Source organism: Malaclemys terrapin, chromosome 9 (genome assembly GCF_027887155.1).
Source record: "Malaclemys terrapin pileata isolate rMalTer1 chromosome 9, rMalTer1.hap1, whole genome shotgun sequence".
Classification (NCBI taxonomy): Eukaryota; Metazoa; Chordata; order Testudines; family Emydidae; genus Malaclemys; species Malaclemys terrapin.
Window position 1 is genome coordinate 73,058,294 of NC_071513.1, and position 19,952 is coordinate 73,078,245.

The 19,952-nt window shown below is 43.2% G+C and overlaps 1 protein-coding gene across 1 annotated transcript in view; it reads right to left on the reverse strand.

Annotated features, from left to right (window-relative positions):
* Positions 1 to 19,371, reverse strand: part of DNER (delta/notch like EGF repeat containing) — a 292,283-nt gene extending 272,912 nt beyond the window's left edge. The window contains exon 1 of the mRNA XM_054040696.1: positions 19,023 to 19,371. Within this exon, the coding sequence (XP_053896671.1) occupies positions 19,023 to 19,271 (249 nt within the window). The 5' untranslated portion in view covers positions 19,272 to 19,371. The remainder of the gene's footprint in view (positions 1 to 19,022) is intronic.
* Between the last annotated feature and the right edge of the window lie 581 nt (positions 19,372 to 19,952).

Consider the following 19,952-nt stretch of genomic DNA (forward strand, 5'->3'; position numbering starts at 1 on the left):
CCAATACATCAGATACAGCAAAGTCTCTGAAATCACTGGAGTCCGTAACTCAAAATCACCTTATTTTCACAGTCCAAGTCAATCCTCTTGGTCTTATCTAATTCACTCTTATTGATCTTATTCATAAACATATCATCACTATTAAACTCTAAAAAAAATGATTACTGAGCTATTATGTGTATTTCCAGTGGAAAAGAACATTACAAAACTAAATTAATCAGAAGGCTACTGGCCTTTGTCTACCTTGCCAACTGAATGAATTGCTAGACTACTTAATTGTTGAAGTGCTGCTTTATTCCACAGTTGCATCTATCCATAGAGTTATTTTATAGGTAGGTTGTGAAAATGCAGGTTATAGGAAGCTTAAAATGCTTATTGACATAAAGCAGGGGTCGGCAACCTACGGCACGCGTGCCAAACACGGCACGCAAGTCGATTCTGAGTGGCACGCTGCCTGCCTGGTGAGAGGAGGAGGAGGAGGAGGGGTGGAGGGGCTGGAAAACGCCCCCCTGGGGGAAGAAGCGGGGGAGGAGGGAAACCTGGCTGCTGCAGGACCAAGCTTCTGCCTCCTGCCCCGGCAGGGGAGACCGGTGGGGGGGGGGGTCCTGCCCCCCCCCTGCGACCCCCACCCCACCCCGCCCACCACTCTCCCCTGCGGGGGCAGGATGCAGAAGCTTGGTCCTGCGGCAGCCAAGCTTCCCTCCTCCCCCGCTTCTTCCCACAGCTTGGTGCGTTCCGGCCCCTTTGCCCCTTCTCCCTTTCCCTGCCCGCGATGGCCCTTGCGAGGGGGAGGGGGAAGACCGGCAGCGTGCACACAGCTCCGTAGAGCAGGCAGAGAGAAATAGGGACGGGCTTGAGGGAAGGGAGTGGAACAGGGCATATCCCTCCCAGCCCTCTGCCATGAGTGGCTCATGGCAGGGGGCTGGGAGCACCCCCACGAGCCGAGCACCCCAGCCCTCTGCCCTGACCCCCCCACACACACCCTCCAGCCTTCTGCTCTGACCTTGAGTCACCCCCAACACCCAGCCTTCTGCCCTCCACCCCCACACATACCCCAGCCCTCTGCCCTGACCTCCCCCCAACACCCAGCCTTCTGCCCTGCACCCCCGCTCCCCACCCAGCCCTCTGCCCTGAACCCCCCCACACCCAGCCTTCTGCCCTGTACCTCCACACACACTCCAGCCCTCTGCCCTGCACCTCCACACACACCCCAGCCCTCTGCCCTGACCTCCCCCCAACACCCAGCCTTCTGCCCTGCACCCCCGCTCCCCACCCAGCCCTCTGCCCTGACCTCCCCCCAACACCCAGCCCTCTGCCCTGTACCTCCACACACCCCCAGCCCTCTGCCCTGAACCCCCCCACACCCAGCCTTCTGCCCTGTACCTCCACACACCCCCAGCCCTCTGCCCTGAACCCCCCCACACACCCAGCCTTTTGCCCTGCACCTCCACACACACTCCAGCCCTCTGCCCTGCACCTCCACACACACCCCAGCCCTCTGCCCTGAACCCCCCCCCCAACACCCAGCCTTCTGCCCTGCACTTCCACACACACCCCAGCCCTATGCCCTGACCTCAAGTTGCCATGCTCAGCCCACTGCAGGCCTAGGTGAACAGAACCCCAGGCTGGAAGCGGGTTGAGCAGGCTGGCAGCGTAAGATCAGCATTTTAATTTAATTTTAATTGCAGCTTCTTAAACATTTTGAAAACCTTGTTTACTTTACATACAATAATAGTTTAGTTATATAATATAGACTTATAGAGAGAGACCTTCTAAAAAACGTTAACATGTATTACTGGCACGCAAAACCTTAAATTAAAGAGAATAAATGAAGACTCAGCACACCTCTTCTGAAAGGTTGCCTACCCCTGACAAAGAAAACAAATAAAGGAAAAATTCAGTATTAAACTAGGCACCCAAAGAATCATAAGGCCTAATGATTTTAAATGGTTAAGAAAATAACTATTAATTTCCAAATGTAGCACAGAAAAAAGAAAACTTCAGTATTCCTAGATAATGAGATGACTTATTAAACAAGTAACTGGACTAGTTGCATCTATATGCTGCTTTAAAGTTACATCCCGGAACAAGATTAGGAAATATCACATTTTAAGGCCATCAAAAAAGCCTAAATAAAGGTCATTTGTCCATTTCCATTATTTTTAAACAAAGGGCTTGTCTGGTCAGGGGTTAATCCATATCTTTTTGATGCACATCAGGTAACACACAATACACAAGCTGCATTAAGATGCCTGTACGATCTTTCAATTTGCACAGTATGCAAACACAGCAGCAGCTTGCTGTGTACTACTTCTTGGAAGACATCCCATGGTCCTTTGCTTGCTGCCAAGCAGCATGCATTCTGGAATTTCTCTCACTATGCATGGCAAACACCAGGCAGGTTCAAATTTTTTTAAGAAGTCCCATGTCTCTGCTGTCTCCAACTCATACTTCCTTTCTGGGTGGGCTAACATTATTTTCAAATTGCTGTTGGCCAGCATGGACCCAACAGTGCTCTGTAGCTATGCTGGCAACCATGATTATGCAGAGGCTGCTGGGGCTGTATTTCAGCACCTATAGCCAGCTGAATTTGGCTTTGGATTCCATCCACTGCACCACTGAGCAGATGTTCTGAAGCGGCAGGAGCTTCAGCGGTGGAGGAAGAAGGATGAGAAGGAAGACACAGAGCAACTGATAGTATAAGAACAGTTTCTGGAACAGCTTTAAACTGTGCAGTGCCATTTCTGCTCTCGGGAAACCAGCGTAGAGAGGTGGAAAAGGATCGCTCTGAATACCTGGGACAACCAACAGTGTCAAGAGAATTTCAGGATAGGGAAAGCAATTTTTTTTTTTAAAGATATGTGCTGAACTAACTACAGAGCTGCAGCAGCAACCTATTAATATGAGGTACCCCCAGCTCCCATAGATGCACATCATCATTGTTATCTAGAAAGCTGGCCACCCCCAAATGCTACTGGTCCAAACAATTCACTGTGGGGAAACTGAGTTTTGGGGCCATTGTTATGCAGGTCTGCGATGCCATGGAAATGGTACTGTTGCATCAAGTTATAAAGCTTGGTAATGATTATTGATGGCTTTGCATGCAAGGGGTTCCCAAACTGTATTGGGGCAATTCCTTGGATCCATGTATCTATTATTTGCTCCCCCCCCCCATCAGGGCTTGAACTTTATAAACAGAAATGGGTATTTCTCCTAGGTGTGCGGAGTGCTGGTTGACCACAGTGGCAGTTTTACAGACATAAATGCCATGTGGTCTGGAAGGGTTCACAATGCTAGGATCTATCAGAACTCAGCTCTATTTACCTTTATGGAGAAAGGACTGGTTTCCCCCCAGAAATACTATGTTCATTTATGGTGTGGAGATTGCACTGGTTATCCTGGGAGACCTGGCTTATCCTCTCCTTCCCTGTTTAATTAAGCTGTTCACGGGCTGCTTGGACACAAGGCAGGAATTGTTTAACCACCACCTCAGTAGCTGCAAAATGGTAATGGAGCGAGTATTTGGCCATTTGAAAGGAAGGGGATACTGTTTGTAGAACAGATTGGAAGCAACAGAAAAATAACAAGCCAAAGATTATAGCAGCATGTTGTATTTTGTACAATATTTATAAGAATAAGCAAGAAAGCCTTGACACTAGGTGGGAGGCTCAAATGCAGAGACTTGCTCAGTTGTTTGAAAATGGAAACTCCTGGGGTAATATTATCAGTAATGCCTATTGCTCTTATTTTGACTGTCAGGCCTGAAATTGTGCAGCTGTATATCTAGATATTAACCCATGGAGGGTGAGAAGGGGAATGGATTGTGAGCAGTTCTGTATTATTTACAGGTGGTAGAAATACAACGTTGGAGCAATCCTTATTTTATCTTGTATATAAAGATATATATTTCTTAGACATCTTTGTAAGATGTCTTAGACATCTTTGTAAGACCTCATGAATTATTTCATACTTAATGATTTTCTGTGTAAAATGAATTGTAGACTCCTTATGAATGAAATTTTCAAGGTTTTTATTATGAAACAGCAATCTATTATGGAACTACAAACATACCTTTCATTAAAACAATAGCAAAACAACGAAAATCAAAGTGCAACAGTGCAAGGCAGTGCACAACTCAAGGAGGCAAGAGGGGAGCTTAAAGTCACAGGTGAGTATACATCATGCCTCTGCCTCATCTGTTTGTGGCCCTTCTGGTGTTGAGTGTCGAGGCTTGAAGTTAACCAGGAACGTTAAAGGGGGCTCAAAAGAGCTGGGCTCCCAGGTGCAACTGTTCTCAATACTGTGAGCTTGGGCCTGTGAAGGGAATGGTTCTGGAGCCCTGCTGCAAGTGTATAACAGGGAGGAGTTGCTCTTGTTCCCATTAGCCTGTATTGTCCAGGGGTTGCACAACATGTCTGGGTGCTGATTTATAAGCCATTAGCAGCTGGTGTAACAGTAACATATGCTGCAACAGGGCATTCTGGCTTTGTATTGCCTCCAGGAGTTGTCTATGCATTTCCCTGTTTTCTCCAATACTGTCTTTTCCGACGTCAATACTACTCTGGCAACTGCTGAGACCTTATCTCTTTTCCTCTCCATCTTCAAATACTGCCTATACCTCTCCACTATTTTCAGGGATTTGTGGGACTCTGCAGTGAAGTCTGAACATTTCATCACAAGTTTTTCATTTTCTCCCCCTCCGGATAGCCAGCCACTCAGCTGTTGATAAAGGCCCTGTCCTTAAAGTTCTGGCTGCTGCAAGTGCCATGGTTGCAGGAATATTAAAGAAGACACAAGCGGGTTACTGTTCATATTCTAAAGAGACTGTGATAGCATTTTTAAAAGTATTTCTGATTTTACTTCCCTGAGATTCTTCCCAGTCTTGGGGGAACCTCAGACATGGTAAGTGGTGAAGGAGGAGGACTGGCTGCATTGGGATTTTTGTCTGTGCAAAATATGCTGTTTTACTTTGCCATTGTGCCTTGAAGATTTGGGGGAGGGAGATTGTTCTCAGCTTGGTTTTGTAGTTTTGCTACACCTTCGAGTTGCTTATATGATGTCAGAGGGGCTAGCGGGGGGTATATGGGGTCAAGCTGAATAGTAATCCCTTCTACATCCCCTTTAAGCTGTCCTGACTCTGAATAACATTATAGTGAAGTGGGTGACTAGGAGGCTGTCAAGGCTGTATCCCCACTTTGAACTTTAGGGTACAAATGTGGGGGCCTGCATTAAAACTTCTAAGCTTAACTACCAGCTTAGGTCTGGTCCACTGCCACCATCCCAAAGCTAATTCCCTTCCCTGGATAGCCTTGAGAGACCTTCACCAATTCCCTGGTGAATACAGATCCAAACCCCTTGGATCTTAAAACAAGGAGAAATTAACCATTCCCCTCCTTCCTCCCACCAACTCCTGGTGGATCAAGATCCAAACCCCTTGGATCTTAAAACAAGGAAAAATCAATCAGGTTCTTAAAAAGAAGGCTTTTAATTAAAGAAAAAGGTAAAAATCATCTCTGTAAAATCAGTATGGAAAATAACTTTACAGGGTAATCATACTTAAAGAGCTCAGAGGAACCCCCCCCCCTCTAGTCTCAGGTTCAAAGTACAGCAAACAGAGATAAACACTCTAGTAAAAGGTACATTTACAAGTTGAGAAACCAAAGTAAAACTAAGACGCCTTGCCTGGCTTTTTACTTACAAGTTTGAAATATGAGAGACTTGTTTAGAAAGATGAGGAGAACCTGGATTGATGTCTGGTCCCTCTCAGTCCCAAGAGTGAACGAACTCCCAAACAAAGAGCACAAACAAAAGCCTTCACTCCCCCCCCCCCCAAGATTTGAAAGTATCTTGTCCCCTTATTGGTCCTTTGGGTCAGATGCCAGCCAGGTTACCTGAGCTTCTTAACCCTTTACAGGGAAAAGGATTTTGGAGTCTCTGGCCAGGAGGGATTTTATAGTACTGTACACAGGACAGCTGTTACACCCTTCCCTTTATAGTTATGACAGAGGCAAAGAATGGCCTTATTCAAAAAGGCAAAGAACAGACCAGCAAGATAGACTGTGAAGTTCTTCACAAAGATGGTTCACGCAGAAGGACACGGGAGCTGCGAGCTATATCGGGGGAATGCCATGCAACTATCCCCCATAATGGCTGGACAAAAATTTCTTATCGTTAGATTCTACTTTATCTCCCTTGCAGACACGGTGAAAGTGTAGAGAAAAAAAGATAGGGTTCTGTAATTATTGCATGAATCATTCATTGTACCTAGCCTTTTTCAATATAAGCCTTGCTATCCCTAAGGTAAAAAGCCCCTTCTCTGCAAGAATGCATGTTTTTATACCTCAACAGGGAGCTGTAGTCTTTGTGGGCATGCAATGTCCACATCTGCCTCCTGCAAGCTAAGACTCCTAACCAAACTTCTTTTCCTGTAACCACCAGGGCCGGCTCTGGCTTTTTTGCCGCCCTCGGCAAAAAAGCCACCCGCCACCCCCCCTCACCCCGAGTGTGGCAGGGGAGGGCGCCGAGCCTGGCTGCGGGCCCGCAATCCCCGACCGGCCAGAGTGCCGGGGGGAGGGCGGAGAGCCCCCGATGGCCAGAGCGCCGGGAGGAGGGCGGCAAGCCCGCTGCGGCTCCACTCTCCCCGGCAGCCGGAGCGCCACGGGGAGGGCGGCGAGCCCAGTCGTGGCCCCGCTCTCGGGCCGGAGCGCCCCGCCGCGCCGCCCCCCTCCAGTCGCCGCCCCAAGCACATGCTTGGTGGGCTGGTGCCTGGAGCCGGCCCTGGTAACCACTGTCTCAATTAACTGTTGCATTTTGCAGAAATGAATGTTTTCGTTACTTGAATCTGACGCCAGAGAAGGGGTGAGGTAAAGGCCGCAGCTGTGCCATGCTGCTGGCCACCATTTTGAGCTGGAAAACAGGACTGTGGGGGCATTCACTAGCCAGAACAGATGACAGGAGGGCAAAGGAAAATATTTAGATGGGCAGGTGCCCTTCATATTGGGCCTAAAAACAGTCAATAGTCGTGGCTTTGGCAGAAACAGGGGCGAATTGTCTGCCATTTTGGAAGTGTGTACAGGGAACTGATCAGAGACCATGGGTCAAAGGAGGAAGGGAAATAGGAGCTGGAGACTTAGAAAGGCTACTGCTCATATCCTCTTAAAATGGTGGCAGCCGTCAGGCACCAGGAGCAGAAGCTAGCACTGCAGTATAGCACAACAACTAATTGTAATGATAACTACATGCCGAGGTTCCCTCCATACGATCTGCCGCCTCAGCCCCGGCCTGGGTTGCTGCCTGGGAACTGGGCTCGGCTATGGCAGGATAGGAATCAAGCTCGCATACTTCCTAACCAGCGTCAGGGTCCTTACTCACAAAGAGATCCTGGCTTTCTGGGGAGATCTCTTCACAGGCCTCCTTGTGTTCATCCCCTGGTGAGTCTTGCTGTTTGTCCTTGGGAACTGGGTGGGTGAAGGAAGCAGACAGCAGGCGCCACAACCTTCCTGGGTTTGGTGGTTGTGTAATTGTGTGAAATACTATCCAGCTCTTCAAAAAAAAAAAAAAGAAACTGGTTACATGTCGCCTGATGGGATTATTTCCTGGCAATGCCTGCTCTTTATCCGGCACTGGCTGGCATCCCAGTTGTGGCCCTTCATGGGCATCTGCTTAGCAACATTCACAAACAGACCTTTATTGAGGTGGCTGGCTACAAAAAGCTTCCTGCACCAATTCTTCTCCCATATGGCGATGAGATTCAGAGTCTCAGCACAGCTCGACGCAACTGTTTGCGGCATGGTGTAGGGCTTCTGGAGTAATATCACCGCAATTGTGATATATTCAAATCCAGGAGCAAATAAGCAAAAATCTGGCCCAGCAGCAGCTTTTAAATGGCGGTGGGGACATCTGGTCAACTTGACACCAGAGCGGGGGAGGGCACACAGGTAAACAGACAGGTCAGTAATGGTCACCCACAAAGCACCTGCTGGAGCTATGCCAATTTCTCAACAGACTGAGATCACAACCTAATGCTGGCAACTGAGACGCTGACCAAAAAACAGAAAACACGTGAGAATCAAACTGTATCTCAGACCCCTGCTGCACCTAACAACCAGCCTATGAAGTATTCAAATCATTTAATGTACAAGTTATTATTTTTGCAATGCATTATGAAGAAACTGGAGATTGGTAATTTAATTTCCTGTAAAATCAATCCGGTTACGTTGTGCAGTTGGCCCAGGTATCCTTTACCCCACGATACACTAGAAATGGCAATTATTGATATCAGAAACTCTTGACAATTCAGAATCTACCATTTCAAAATAATGAATACAATTCACCTTTATATAGTTTCTTCCAAGTTTCTTGAAGCTCTTTACAAACATTAAAGAATTAGTTCTCACAACACTCTGGTGAGGATAGGATTTTTTCCCCATCTGTAAATGGAAATACCGTGACACAGTAAGTGAAGTGACTTGCTCAGTATCCCACACCAAGTCAGTGGCAAAGCCAAGAACAGAATCCTAGTCTTGAACTTTCACCAACAGACTTTTTTCCACAGAGCTCACAGCTATTCCTTCAGGCTAACAGTCCTGTTTTTATTTTACATCAGAAGGCATTTATTATTGTAAGGGAGAGCTAAAGAAAAATATGAGCCAGATGTAGACCACGGCTACATGGGTCTCTTATGTGCAAGAGTGTTTCTGGATAAAAGACTGCACTTGACCTGTGGAAGAAATGGATTCAAAGCAAAGGAGGCATTAGTTTTCCTAATGTACACAGCTCTTGCCCAGGCTGCAGACATAAGTTAAGAACTAACAAACTCATAGCTGGAGACCAGACCAGTTCATATGTATGTTAGTTTTGCTCAAAATAGATGTTAGTCTTATAAGAATGTATTTCATGTTTAGACTCTATGAAACACTTGTAAATTGCTGCATGCATTAATCTCACTGGTAATGTCCATATTCCATGCTATAAGAAAATAGGTACTTTTTGCTTTATAACAACTTAGAAAATGTTTGCTTGTGAACTCAGGCATGGGAATCATCCCCCTCACCCATCCTGAAGGACTATCAAAATCAGATGGGCCATCAAAGAAAACTGAGATATAAAGGATTAGTTAATGGCCCTATCATACCTTGGAAATGCTATGTGCAAGAAAGTTCATCCTGTGGACTTGGAAGCTGAATGAAGGAAATAAAACAAGGTCACAGGAAAAATATCAATCTTTTTGGCTGTATGAACTCTGACAAGGCCAGAGACTCTAAACTAAAGCCAGAGATCCCCCGGGGCTGCCTCCTGGGTCCTCCCTGAAAGAGGCTTAGAATTGACAGATCACTCCAACTCTGTCACTCTTAGGGATTTAGATAACTCATTTGTGTGCATATGTTTGCTTGCTTTACCCTGTAAATAACTAACTCTCTTATTCCTTTTCCTAGTTAATAAACCTTTAGCTAGTTCATTGCAGGACTGTCTACAAGCCTCGTCTTTGATGTAAATTCTAGGGTACCAATTGATCTGGGATAAGTGACTGGTTTCTTGGGACTAGGAGCAATCTCAATGTGGTGTGATTTTACGTGTAAGTAACCATTGATCACTAAGTCCAGTTTGTCTGGGTGGCAAGATAGACTGGAGGATGTAAGGGGACTGACAAACTCCATGGTAAGACCAGGGCCGACGAGAGGGGGGGAAGCTAGTACAAATTACCGGGGCCCGGCAGTCCGGAAGAGGGCCTGGGGCCCGGCTTCTTCCCCCTCTCGTTGGCCCTGTTTAACTGGTCCACCCTTGCTGGGGAGCCCGAAAAAAAAATTTCACCGGGAACCAAACCCGCTCTCTGCGGCCCTGGGTAAGACTGGTATAGTGATACACGAGTTCACATTTGTTGCTAGCTTGGTGAAATCTAATTATGCAATACACCACTAGTTTGGGGTATTGGCCCTGTTTTTGACAGTCTGTACTGAGGTAGGCATTCACAGTCATGAGCCACTCTAGACAGCATGACATAGACTTTGATGTGATTTGCATTTTCTGTGCTCTTATACTGTTATGGACTAGCTTGTTCAAGAAGTATATCACATACAGTTTTCTTTTAGTAATATAATTTATTATTTATGCTTTATTTTGCTCATGTTGGAGAGCTATATGATATGAATTTCCTACCATAGGGCACTTTTTTCAATTTTTACGTTATATCTGTACAATGTAAATTGACAAGTACAGTAGTTAGGGAGATAGAACATTGAATAAAGTTATTTTACCTTCTGTAAGGTGTAGAATTAGTAAAAAATCTACTAGTAGAAGAGTAAGTCCTAACAGGTTGAATGTACTTATACACTACATCAGTGGTTTGAGCATTGGCCTGCTAAACCCAGGGTTGTGAGTTCAATCCTTGAGGGGGCCATTTAGGGATCGGGGGCAAAATCAGTACTTGGTCCTGCTAGTGAAGGCAGGGGGCTGGACTCGATGACCTTTCAAGGTCCCTTCCAGTTCTAGGAGATGGGATATCTCCATTAATTTATTTATTTATTTATTTAATTTAGAAGAGGTTTTAGGACAAGGAACCACAACCTTCCCAAATGCAGCATTTTTCTATCTATATGTAATGGCATTCATTTTGGTATGACTGATCCAAAACCAGATGCTTCTATTACCAATGCTCTCCAACTAGGTTACTGGGTTCTAAAATATCAAAGCTGTATCAACTCAGCTATCATTGTGGATAGCTCAATGGAGACTTCTGCTCAAAAAAGCAGATAAAATGTTAGCGTGCATAAGGAATGGGATGGAGAATAATATAGAAAATACTATAATGCCATTACATGAATCAACTATCCACCCTCCCCTGGAAAATTGTTTTCAATATTGATTACTTCATCTCAAAAAGAATATCGCAGAATTAGAGGAAATGCAGAAGAGTGACAAGACTGATTAGGTTTTGGGAAAATTCTTCTACGAAAATATTGGGATTGTTTACTTTAAAGAAGGGACCTGATAACAATATAAAAAATAACGAATGGTACAGCGAACGTAGACTGGGAACTGCCACTCTCCCCATCACATAATACAAGATCAAGGGGACTTGTAATGAAATTGAAAGATAGCAAATGCAAAACGTATAAAACAAAATATTTTCACATAATATATAATTTGACAATGGAACTTATTGCCACATGATATTCTTGAAGCCAAAAAATGACCAGGATTCAAAGAGAGGCTCAACATTTAAAATACAGAGAGTTAAAAATAAATACAAAAAGAAAAATTAAAATAACTGTCAAATCTCATTCTTAAAGTTTTTAGTCAATCTCTGACTATTATGGGCTAGGAGGAGACTCCCCTAGAGAGCAGATTATCCCACATCTGCTTATTACAGGGTTTCTTAAACCTTCCTCTGAAGTTGATGGTCTCCTGCTCATAGTGCACCCACAAAGCTGCAATATTACTACCAGAACTTGTCATCTTTTTGATGGTTTTTTTCATATGTTTAAGAAAATGGAAAATTGTGATGAACAAGAACATATGAAATAATTTAGCATCGCTATATTCTGAAATTATTCAGTTACCTCAAAACTTTTGGCAAGTTTCTTCAGCATCTTTAATTACAGAAATGTAAGCCAATGCAACATCTGCAATTTCTCTTTATATCATACAATTCTTGGAAGCCAAATAATTTCATGGTGTAATGACCTGCATATGATTCAAAGAAGTGTTTAGAATAGATTTCAATGGGCTATTTGAGTAGCTTGAAACAGACATAGTGAAGGTTTTTTAGTTGTTAGTATATAAAAACTGTCAAATTGATTTGTACAGCTGAGACATAGCATTTGGTCCTTAAATAATTTTAGCCTTCCTTTATAGGAATTGAGAACAATTGAATTAGATAATTTATTGCAAACATTTGGAACTGCTGAGATACAATCCTCTTTCTCATATGGCAATTTTTACAGTAGTACACAATTCCTCAAGGGACAATACCAACTTTAAAAAAATCCCACTACAGCTACAAGGAATATCTAAGGTTACCATAACTGAAAGAATTGTGTATGTGGGGTGGGGGATAATTTGTTTACTCTGTGCAAGTGCTCCCTATATCCTGTCCCCTCAACACTGCCGAAAATGCACCAGTTTCACTGCAGACAGGCGCCTCCAATTCTCCATAACAGAAGAGCAGAATTTGTACCTAAAGAATTACAAAACAAGTTATCAAATAACCTTGTTAATTTTACACATAACAATACCACCCATACCCGTGTCTTGTGAAATATATTTGACAAGTCTAATAAAAAACTAAACCACTATAAAATCATCACAAATTAGCATGATGGCAAAGTCAACATAAGAGTGCTGTGAAACTTGAACCCAGAGTTCAGTGGTCTGTCCCCAATAGTATTCAAACCATCCAGCCATCAACTGGGTGACACATGGACTGAAATACTATCCAACAGTTTGGGAGAGCTAGGCTGTTTAATAATTGCACAACGTTAGTATTCAATGGTTTTTGAAATACATAAAAGTGACAGTGACACACTTAAAACACCACCTGGAAATGGTCTAAAAAGGATCTCCACCAAAGAAACAAAAAGGAAAGAAAAGTACCAATGAACAACACATCTAGGAACAAAACTCCACAAAAATCGATGTTAATACTTATGGTCTGGCATTTTGAAAGACTGTATGAGTTAATAGTGCTATTGTTCACCAGGAAACTGGTACAAGATCTCAGGAACCTATGCTACGCTGGAGAATGCACGGAGAGCCAATAGTCAGTCTTACAACAAAACTGAAGATGTCATCTAATTGTACAGTCTACTCTTATGCATAAATAAAAAAAAAAACCAAAAGATGGAGTAGCCATATGAATGCAACGTGAACACCTTCAGTAACTGCCTAGAAACCTAGGAAAACACCATCAAACAATTAAAAAATTGGGACTGGCCAAAAAACATTTTTTTTTTAATATTGTGATGTGTCCATTGTGAGCACAGGCCTAAAACAACTCCTTAAAGACTTTTTATTGAGGATGTCACCTCCTAGCAGGAGCAAGAGAGGAATGGAATATATAAGGGCACTGATGTGAAGGTAAAGTAAATCTTCAATCTTCTAGCAGAACAGACTGAAGGATGTCGAGACACTCAGGGCTGTGTAGCGCAGCCAGTAAATAAAATGTATTCGCATAGAGGCATTAGTATGACCATAGGCAGAGGGTGGCTAAGGCTAGTCTCTCTCTTGACATTTCATTTTCTAAGCCACCCCACCACCCACATACATGGCCAGCTAAGCAGGCAAAGCCCCATGTCAAGGGGCACAAGGGTCAGGAAGGGGATAGGATGTTGCAGGGGAAGGTCCCGCCCATGCACTGGGTTCCCTGCAAATAGAACAGGATTCCTCAGTCCCAGGATGGGGCACTGGCTCCTGAGCGGTGCTCCCTGGGAAAGCTGAAAAGTTCTGGTTGTGAGAGGCTCTGTCTGACAAGGAGGTTCAGAAGCTGCATATGGAGCAGGTCACAAGGAAAGAGGAGATGTGGCATCTGGAGAGCCCCAGGAGATGAGCTGGAGAGATCTGTACAAGTGGAGATTCTGGGGGGGTTCTCAGAGAAGAAGAGGATGGCGCTGGCGCAGAACAGCGAGTAGAATTTGCTAGGAAGGAATATAACAATCTACAAATGTTTGAAGAGCATTACTGTCGAGAGGATAGGAATTATTTAATGTGGTACATAGAGGTAACAACTAACAGGAAGGAATTAAGAAAAAAATTAGGCTGAAATGTCAGGAAAACTCAAGCAAAATGTATTAGCATATGAGAGAGTCTCCCAAAGGAAGAGATGGAAACTGTATTACTTAGGACTTATAAAACCAGACAAAACTTTAGGAAATGTACTAGAAGTAAAAATCCCATAGTGACAAAGGGATGGAAAGGATGACTTGCTGGAACACTTCTATTCCGAACGTCCAAGCCTCTACGAATTTTTAATCAAATGGAAAGAATCTATTGTCTCAGGATACTTTAAAGGTGATGTTTTGTTTTGTTTTGAAGAATCTTGTCTTTGGTTAAGATATCTTTTGCAATAAAACCATTTTTAAGAGCAGAGTTAAATAGAGGATATATCTGTTGCTTTTAAATCTTAAATCTTTCGGTAGCGTCTCCAACTCAAACTCAGGATATATATTTCTTTATATTCCATTTTATATAAATAAATTGTTCACAGAGTCATAATTAAGTTGATTTTAGAAAACTTTTGCTGCTGCAGACGCAGAAAGCTATCCAGCAAGGGGAACACAAGAAACTATCCCTGAATTGCTAGCATATCTATTGCAACAAGCATTTGTATACTCGTCGTAAGCTCCCAAATCACTTAAAAAAATTAAAACTAACATCACCCACCTGAGATATCATCTCCATTTTAGATATGGGTTAACTAAGGCAAAGATAACTGAAGTGACTTGTCTAAAACTGAACAGAGAGTAGTAGCAAACCAATGACCAGAACTCAAACACTGATAGCTAGTTCTGAGCACGACCCAAAAGACAATACTTGTTCTCTGGCTTTGATTATATTATTGAAGAGGTCTATGAAATATGAATATAGAATACAGCAAAACTATATTGCCAGAAACAAAAGAAGAAGGGTTGTGAGACAATTGGGGAGAAAGGAAAATAGTTTATTTTCCAGCAAAAGGCAAAAAATAAAAATGATAAAAGTACCTGACAGTATCTCTTTAAAAGTAATAATAAACAACAACAACAACAAGTAGTAATAGTTTCTACAGGAGATAAGATATGTTAGTGAAATTGTCACAGGACTTTGCTAAAATTGATTAATGTAAGAAAACTGAACCTGATAGGTTCATTTTATCTTTTTTCAAAATCCAAACCTAGCATGGAATTCCTTCATCCCTTTTTAACTGTTTTGATTCTTATGTCTCTAAAGTTAACTATGTCCTAATCCAAATGACTTTCCACATAACATGTTCCAACTGAATACATAGTACAAGCAACAACCTATCCCTTTCAAGAAAAAAAACATTATTGGATTTTGGACATACTAAATCAAAGAAAAATATATGGAATTTTCTCTTTAGCTAAACATTATATTTTGGTTTTTAACAGCAGAAACAAAGGAAGTATGCCAACATAATTTTAACATTTTATCATATTTTCATTAGATTTAATATTCTGCCACCAAATTCTTTCAGAATAAAGCTAAAAATTTTCCAATTTGTTTCAATCTCTTCCAGAAGAGCCAGCTTCATTAAAAAACAATGTTTGCACAATTTTATGCAGAACATCCATTCATGTTCTTCACAATACACAAAAGCAAAGAATTAACTAGTTGAGAAAGATATATGCTTAAGCAATTGTACAAATCCCTTTTCTCCTGCGCACAAGTTGTCACTACTTCATTAGTGGAATGTAATGAAAACACACATCCTTAAATGTGCAAACTGAAAATATTACATAAGAAAAACTAGAAGTCAAATGTACCCATAAGTAATTCTGATGTATGCACAAACAGATATGATTTTTTTCTTCCTCTCAATAGAAAATAGTTACCACAGCAACCGCCACATCTTATGGAAAAATGGTTCCTCAATACAAAACAAAAAAACACACAAGTGAAAGATTATACTTGGTGATAGAAAAGCTGTGGATTTCAAAAATATCTTAAGAGCATCTGATGTGCCAATTTACTTTTGTCACTTTCTTTCCACCAAGAGCACTGTGAAGTGCATAAAAAAAATGGATCCAGCTAATATATTACTGAGGAAGTTCTGGGTAATTTCCAGCTGTGACACAGTCCTCTTACAACACGTGCAGAGAAGAGTGCTGGCATGTCCTCTTCTGACCCCCAATTCTATTCCTCCTTACATCAAAGTAATGTAGAATCAGATGGACTGTTTACTTAATCTTTTTATTACAGAACGCAGTGTATGTGTCAGAACGGGGCTATGTTTTAAATTGTTTTCAAAGAACAAACATTGATAAGATATTATTCCACTTCTATGACAAATAGCAGCAGTGTGAATTTACCATCTTCAGATTACTAGTGGCTAATTATTTCAACATAGCTGGATTCCTTACCTGTGTTTGTTCTCCCTCTTAATATTTCCTTCTCCCTATTTTAATAGTTTAATAACATCCTCAGCAGTAAGTTGAGAAGCCTTTGCCTGAGGCTGCAGCTTTAAATTTGAAACCAATCTGCCTGATTTAAGCACTCAGTTTTCTCATACCCCTTTTTGGAATTAAAATTCTTTGTGTTTTAGAATCCTTTTGAGTCCGAAAAGTTCATCAACAGAGTACATATATTGTTTTCACCTGTGAGGGTTTCTTTTAAACTGCTAAAAAGAAAGGCATCTGAACTATTGACCATTCCTGTAATTCATATTGATTCATTATCCTAATTTTATCAAAGTAGGAAACCTCCTTGTATGCAGCCACATACAATATTTTACTAATTTCTCTTTAGGCAGATGATTTGTCCTCTCTTTCATTACAACTATAGTTTTTTTTTTTTTAAATCACTTTTCAGAATGAACTAAAATGTTTATGCTTCATCTCCTGTCCTGATAGACAGGTATGAATTTCTTTTATCTTTTGTTTAGAAAGTTTCCCTTATAAAACTATTGTTTCATGGGTTAAAATAAAAGTCAATGATAAACATTTTATAAACAATACTCCCAGAATTATCCCTTTCATATTGTTTAATAAAAAGTATGCTTGTGAATTCATTATCTATTTTCTCAGGTTACAAAGAAATTTATTTCTCTCCTCTACCAAAACCCCAGATACACCTCCTGCAGGTTATGACGCCAGTAAGCGTTACAATTTACCAAAACATTTAAGAGAGCCATTTATCCTTCAGTCATGGATTTCAGACACTAAAGTATAACAGCAATAGGCAGCAGCACACATGCAACTTTGTCTCTTCTAGAGCGGAAAACACAATAAACCCAAGCGCATGTAGTCAAATTCTTACCAACAAGACTGCTAACATTAGCCAGAGGGGGGATTCTATTTAATCCACTTTAATCTCTCTGATTTTGCAGAACCTCATTAAACAGTAATATTTTGACTTTCATTGTTAAAAGGAAACAAGTGAGACATTTTAGGGCAAGCACAGAAGTATTTCTTTCTAAAATGCCTGCAGTTCACTGTGACTTTCAATATCGTCCATACAATGCATATTACTGAACCCTACACATGGATATTCATGGCTTATTAAAAAAGAAATCTGTTCTCTCCACCCACACAGGAAAACTACAGATTTGATATTTTGTGACCTAATGAACACATATATAACAGCAAAACAAAAATCAGGCTAGTTCTATTAAGGAGTGTGCTGTCGAGAAAATAAAAAAAATTAACAGTTTACTTGAATCAGTTTACCTCTGTGTCAAATCCTGTAAACCAGGAATTGTTGCCCAAAGAAATGTGACTCAATCTGTGTTTTATTGTATTGTTGTCATTGGAAGTATATCACTATCATTTAAACCCCACAAAACAAACCCTTCTCTTCACGTGTAAGGGAAAAAGGTGGTGGGATAAATGGAGAGATTTAATCTACATTTTAGATTAATGTGCTATCAAAGTCATTTACTAATTAGAGACAAAATGCAAGGATTATGAACAAAACCTCTTCATATGGTGATCAGCATTCACTTGTGTCTTCATAGACCAACTAATACAATATTTTAACAAAAAATGTATTAAATCAGCATATAACCAAGCAGGTTAGAGAGATGTTACTCATATTCCCTATTGTCCGTAGTTTTTTTTATTCTAGATGTACCAGATAACATTTTTCTACCCTTACATTGACATTTTGATCTTTCTGTAGAATTTAATAAGGTGAAACCAAGTGGCACACAAAATGTGATAGGAAATGCATGCACTAGAAACAAATTGCCATCATAAACCTATTTAATTAGTCTTTTGTATATTCAGTACAATTTTGCTACCCATTTTCCAAAAAAAAATAAATAATTTTGATCTTAAAATAAATAATATATAAAATGCCACCAGAATGCAAAAAGAAAACTGAAGAAAAAGAAAAGAGATCCATGCTAAAACATTCTGACTAATCCTGGAAAGCTGCCTAATTTCCTGAGATCAGACCCGTTTTCATTCACCTTTTAATAATTTAACCCACCAAGTTTGCAATTTTTTTTATGCAGGTAGGGTTAAGCATTGTGCAGGTTTGATATGTCAGTCTTACAAGCCTAGGAACTAAACCCCAACACTTGCCCAAGAATAGTCAAGCTCAGTTACTCTGAGTAATAGCATCCACCTTAAATATTTAATGGGTTAAAAAAAAAAAAAAAAAGACTAACGTCCGTCGTCCACAGATAGTTTTTTGCAGAAGAAAGAAACTGCAGCTTAGGTACTGCCCCTGACCGACCGCTGTTACCACACCTAAGAATCTGGACACTTGGCTAAGGAAAGAAGGACGAACGTTATGACCAGCAGATTCATATACATACATCCAAGGAGATATCTGGGTGTATGTATGTATCACGTACATACGAGAGAAAAGAAGGCAGCTATACAGACAGGCGCATAATACACAGCTATATAATACGTAGATGGATTGAGACAATTATAGCCACTGTGTAGAGGACCGTACATAACCTATCACAGACAGAATATTATTGTCGCACTAATAGATTAATAATGCAAAAACACTGATGTCCATTAGTGATAGAGAGCTGCAGCCTGACATACAAACAGCTGGGTAGCGATAGGGACAGATGAACCTAAAGAGGGCGAATGAATGAGCCGATAGACTCACAGAGACAGACCCCGGAGCCGGGGAGAGAACGACGGGACAGAGACAGACTCCCAGACAAGAGTCCTAGTAGGCAGACAGACCGACAGAGACACAAGGGCAGCCGAGGACAGACACAAGGGCGCGAGATGAGCAGAGAGGGACACACGCAGGGCACAGCCCGGGGGACGGGCAGGGGCGCACCCAGGCGGGGCTGGCGGCGGGGCACGGGCAGGCAGCTCCCCGCACAGTCCCTACCCCCTTACCTGGCAATGGGTGCCGGTGACCCCGGCGGGGCAGGCGCAGCTGTAGGCAGGCTGGGGCAGCGGCAGGCGGCGGGGGGCGGCGGGGCCCCGGGCCGGCGCCGGGGAGCAGGTGCCGTTGTTCCAGCAGGGCTGGCTGAGGCAGGGGTCCCCCGCGGGGCCGGGGGACGCGGCGCTGACCGGCCCGGAGAGGCAGGCGCGGCGCTGGGCCAGGCTGAGCAGCAGCAGCAGGAGCGGGGCGGCGCGGGGCATGGCGGTGCAGCGGCGGCCGGGACAGCCCGGGTCTCGGGGCCGCTGTGCGGCGGCGGCAGAGGACACGGAGGCGACAGCTACGCGGTGCTTCTCAGCTGCTCCCCGGCGCCGCTTCCCCGAGCAACGTGCGGGCGGGGACTCGGGCGGGGAGGGGCCGGGCTCTTTCCCGCCCAGTGCCCGGCAGAGGGCGCCCGGCCGCGGCTGGGAGCGGAGCGGGCTGGGGGCTGCCAGGGCACCCACCGCAGGGAGAACGGCCTGTGAACACGCCCCTGGTCACAGGTTAGGGCCGGTGTGAGCAGCGCCTGCCCCCGGTACGACAGTGTAGCGAAGGGGCAGAGCTGGCTGAAGAGCGGAGGAGGCGGTGAGGGCAGATAATGGAGCCAGCACAACCTGCCTTTTGTCTGTGCACAGGTGGCGGCGGGGTTGTTGGCGCCAGTGCAGCCCACAGGAGCCAGCAGCGCCCACCAGAGATGCATTTTGTGAGATGTACCTGGCCCATGCTCAGTCCCCAATACACTTCACGCTCCTGCTCTCAGGAGGTCAAGAGGTGGGCAATAAGGCAGACACAGTGAGGTTGTGTAACCCACACACCTCCTGGGTGTGATGTTCTGTCCCTTTTAGTGGCATCGAGACCACTTAGAGAGAGATTAATGAGTCCACTCTACAGCCCTAGCCAAGAGC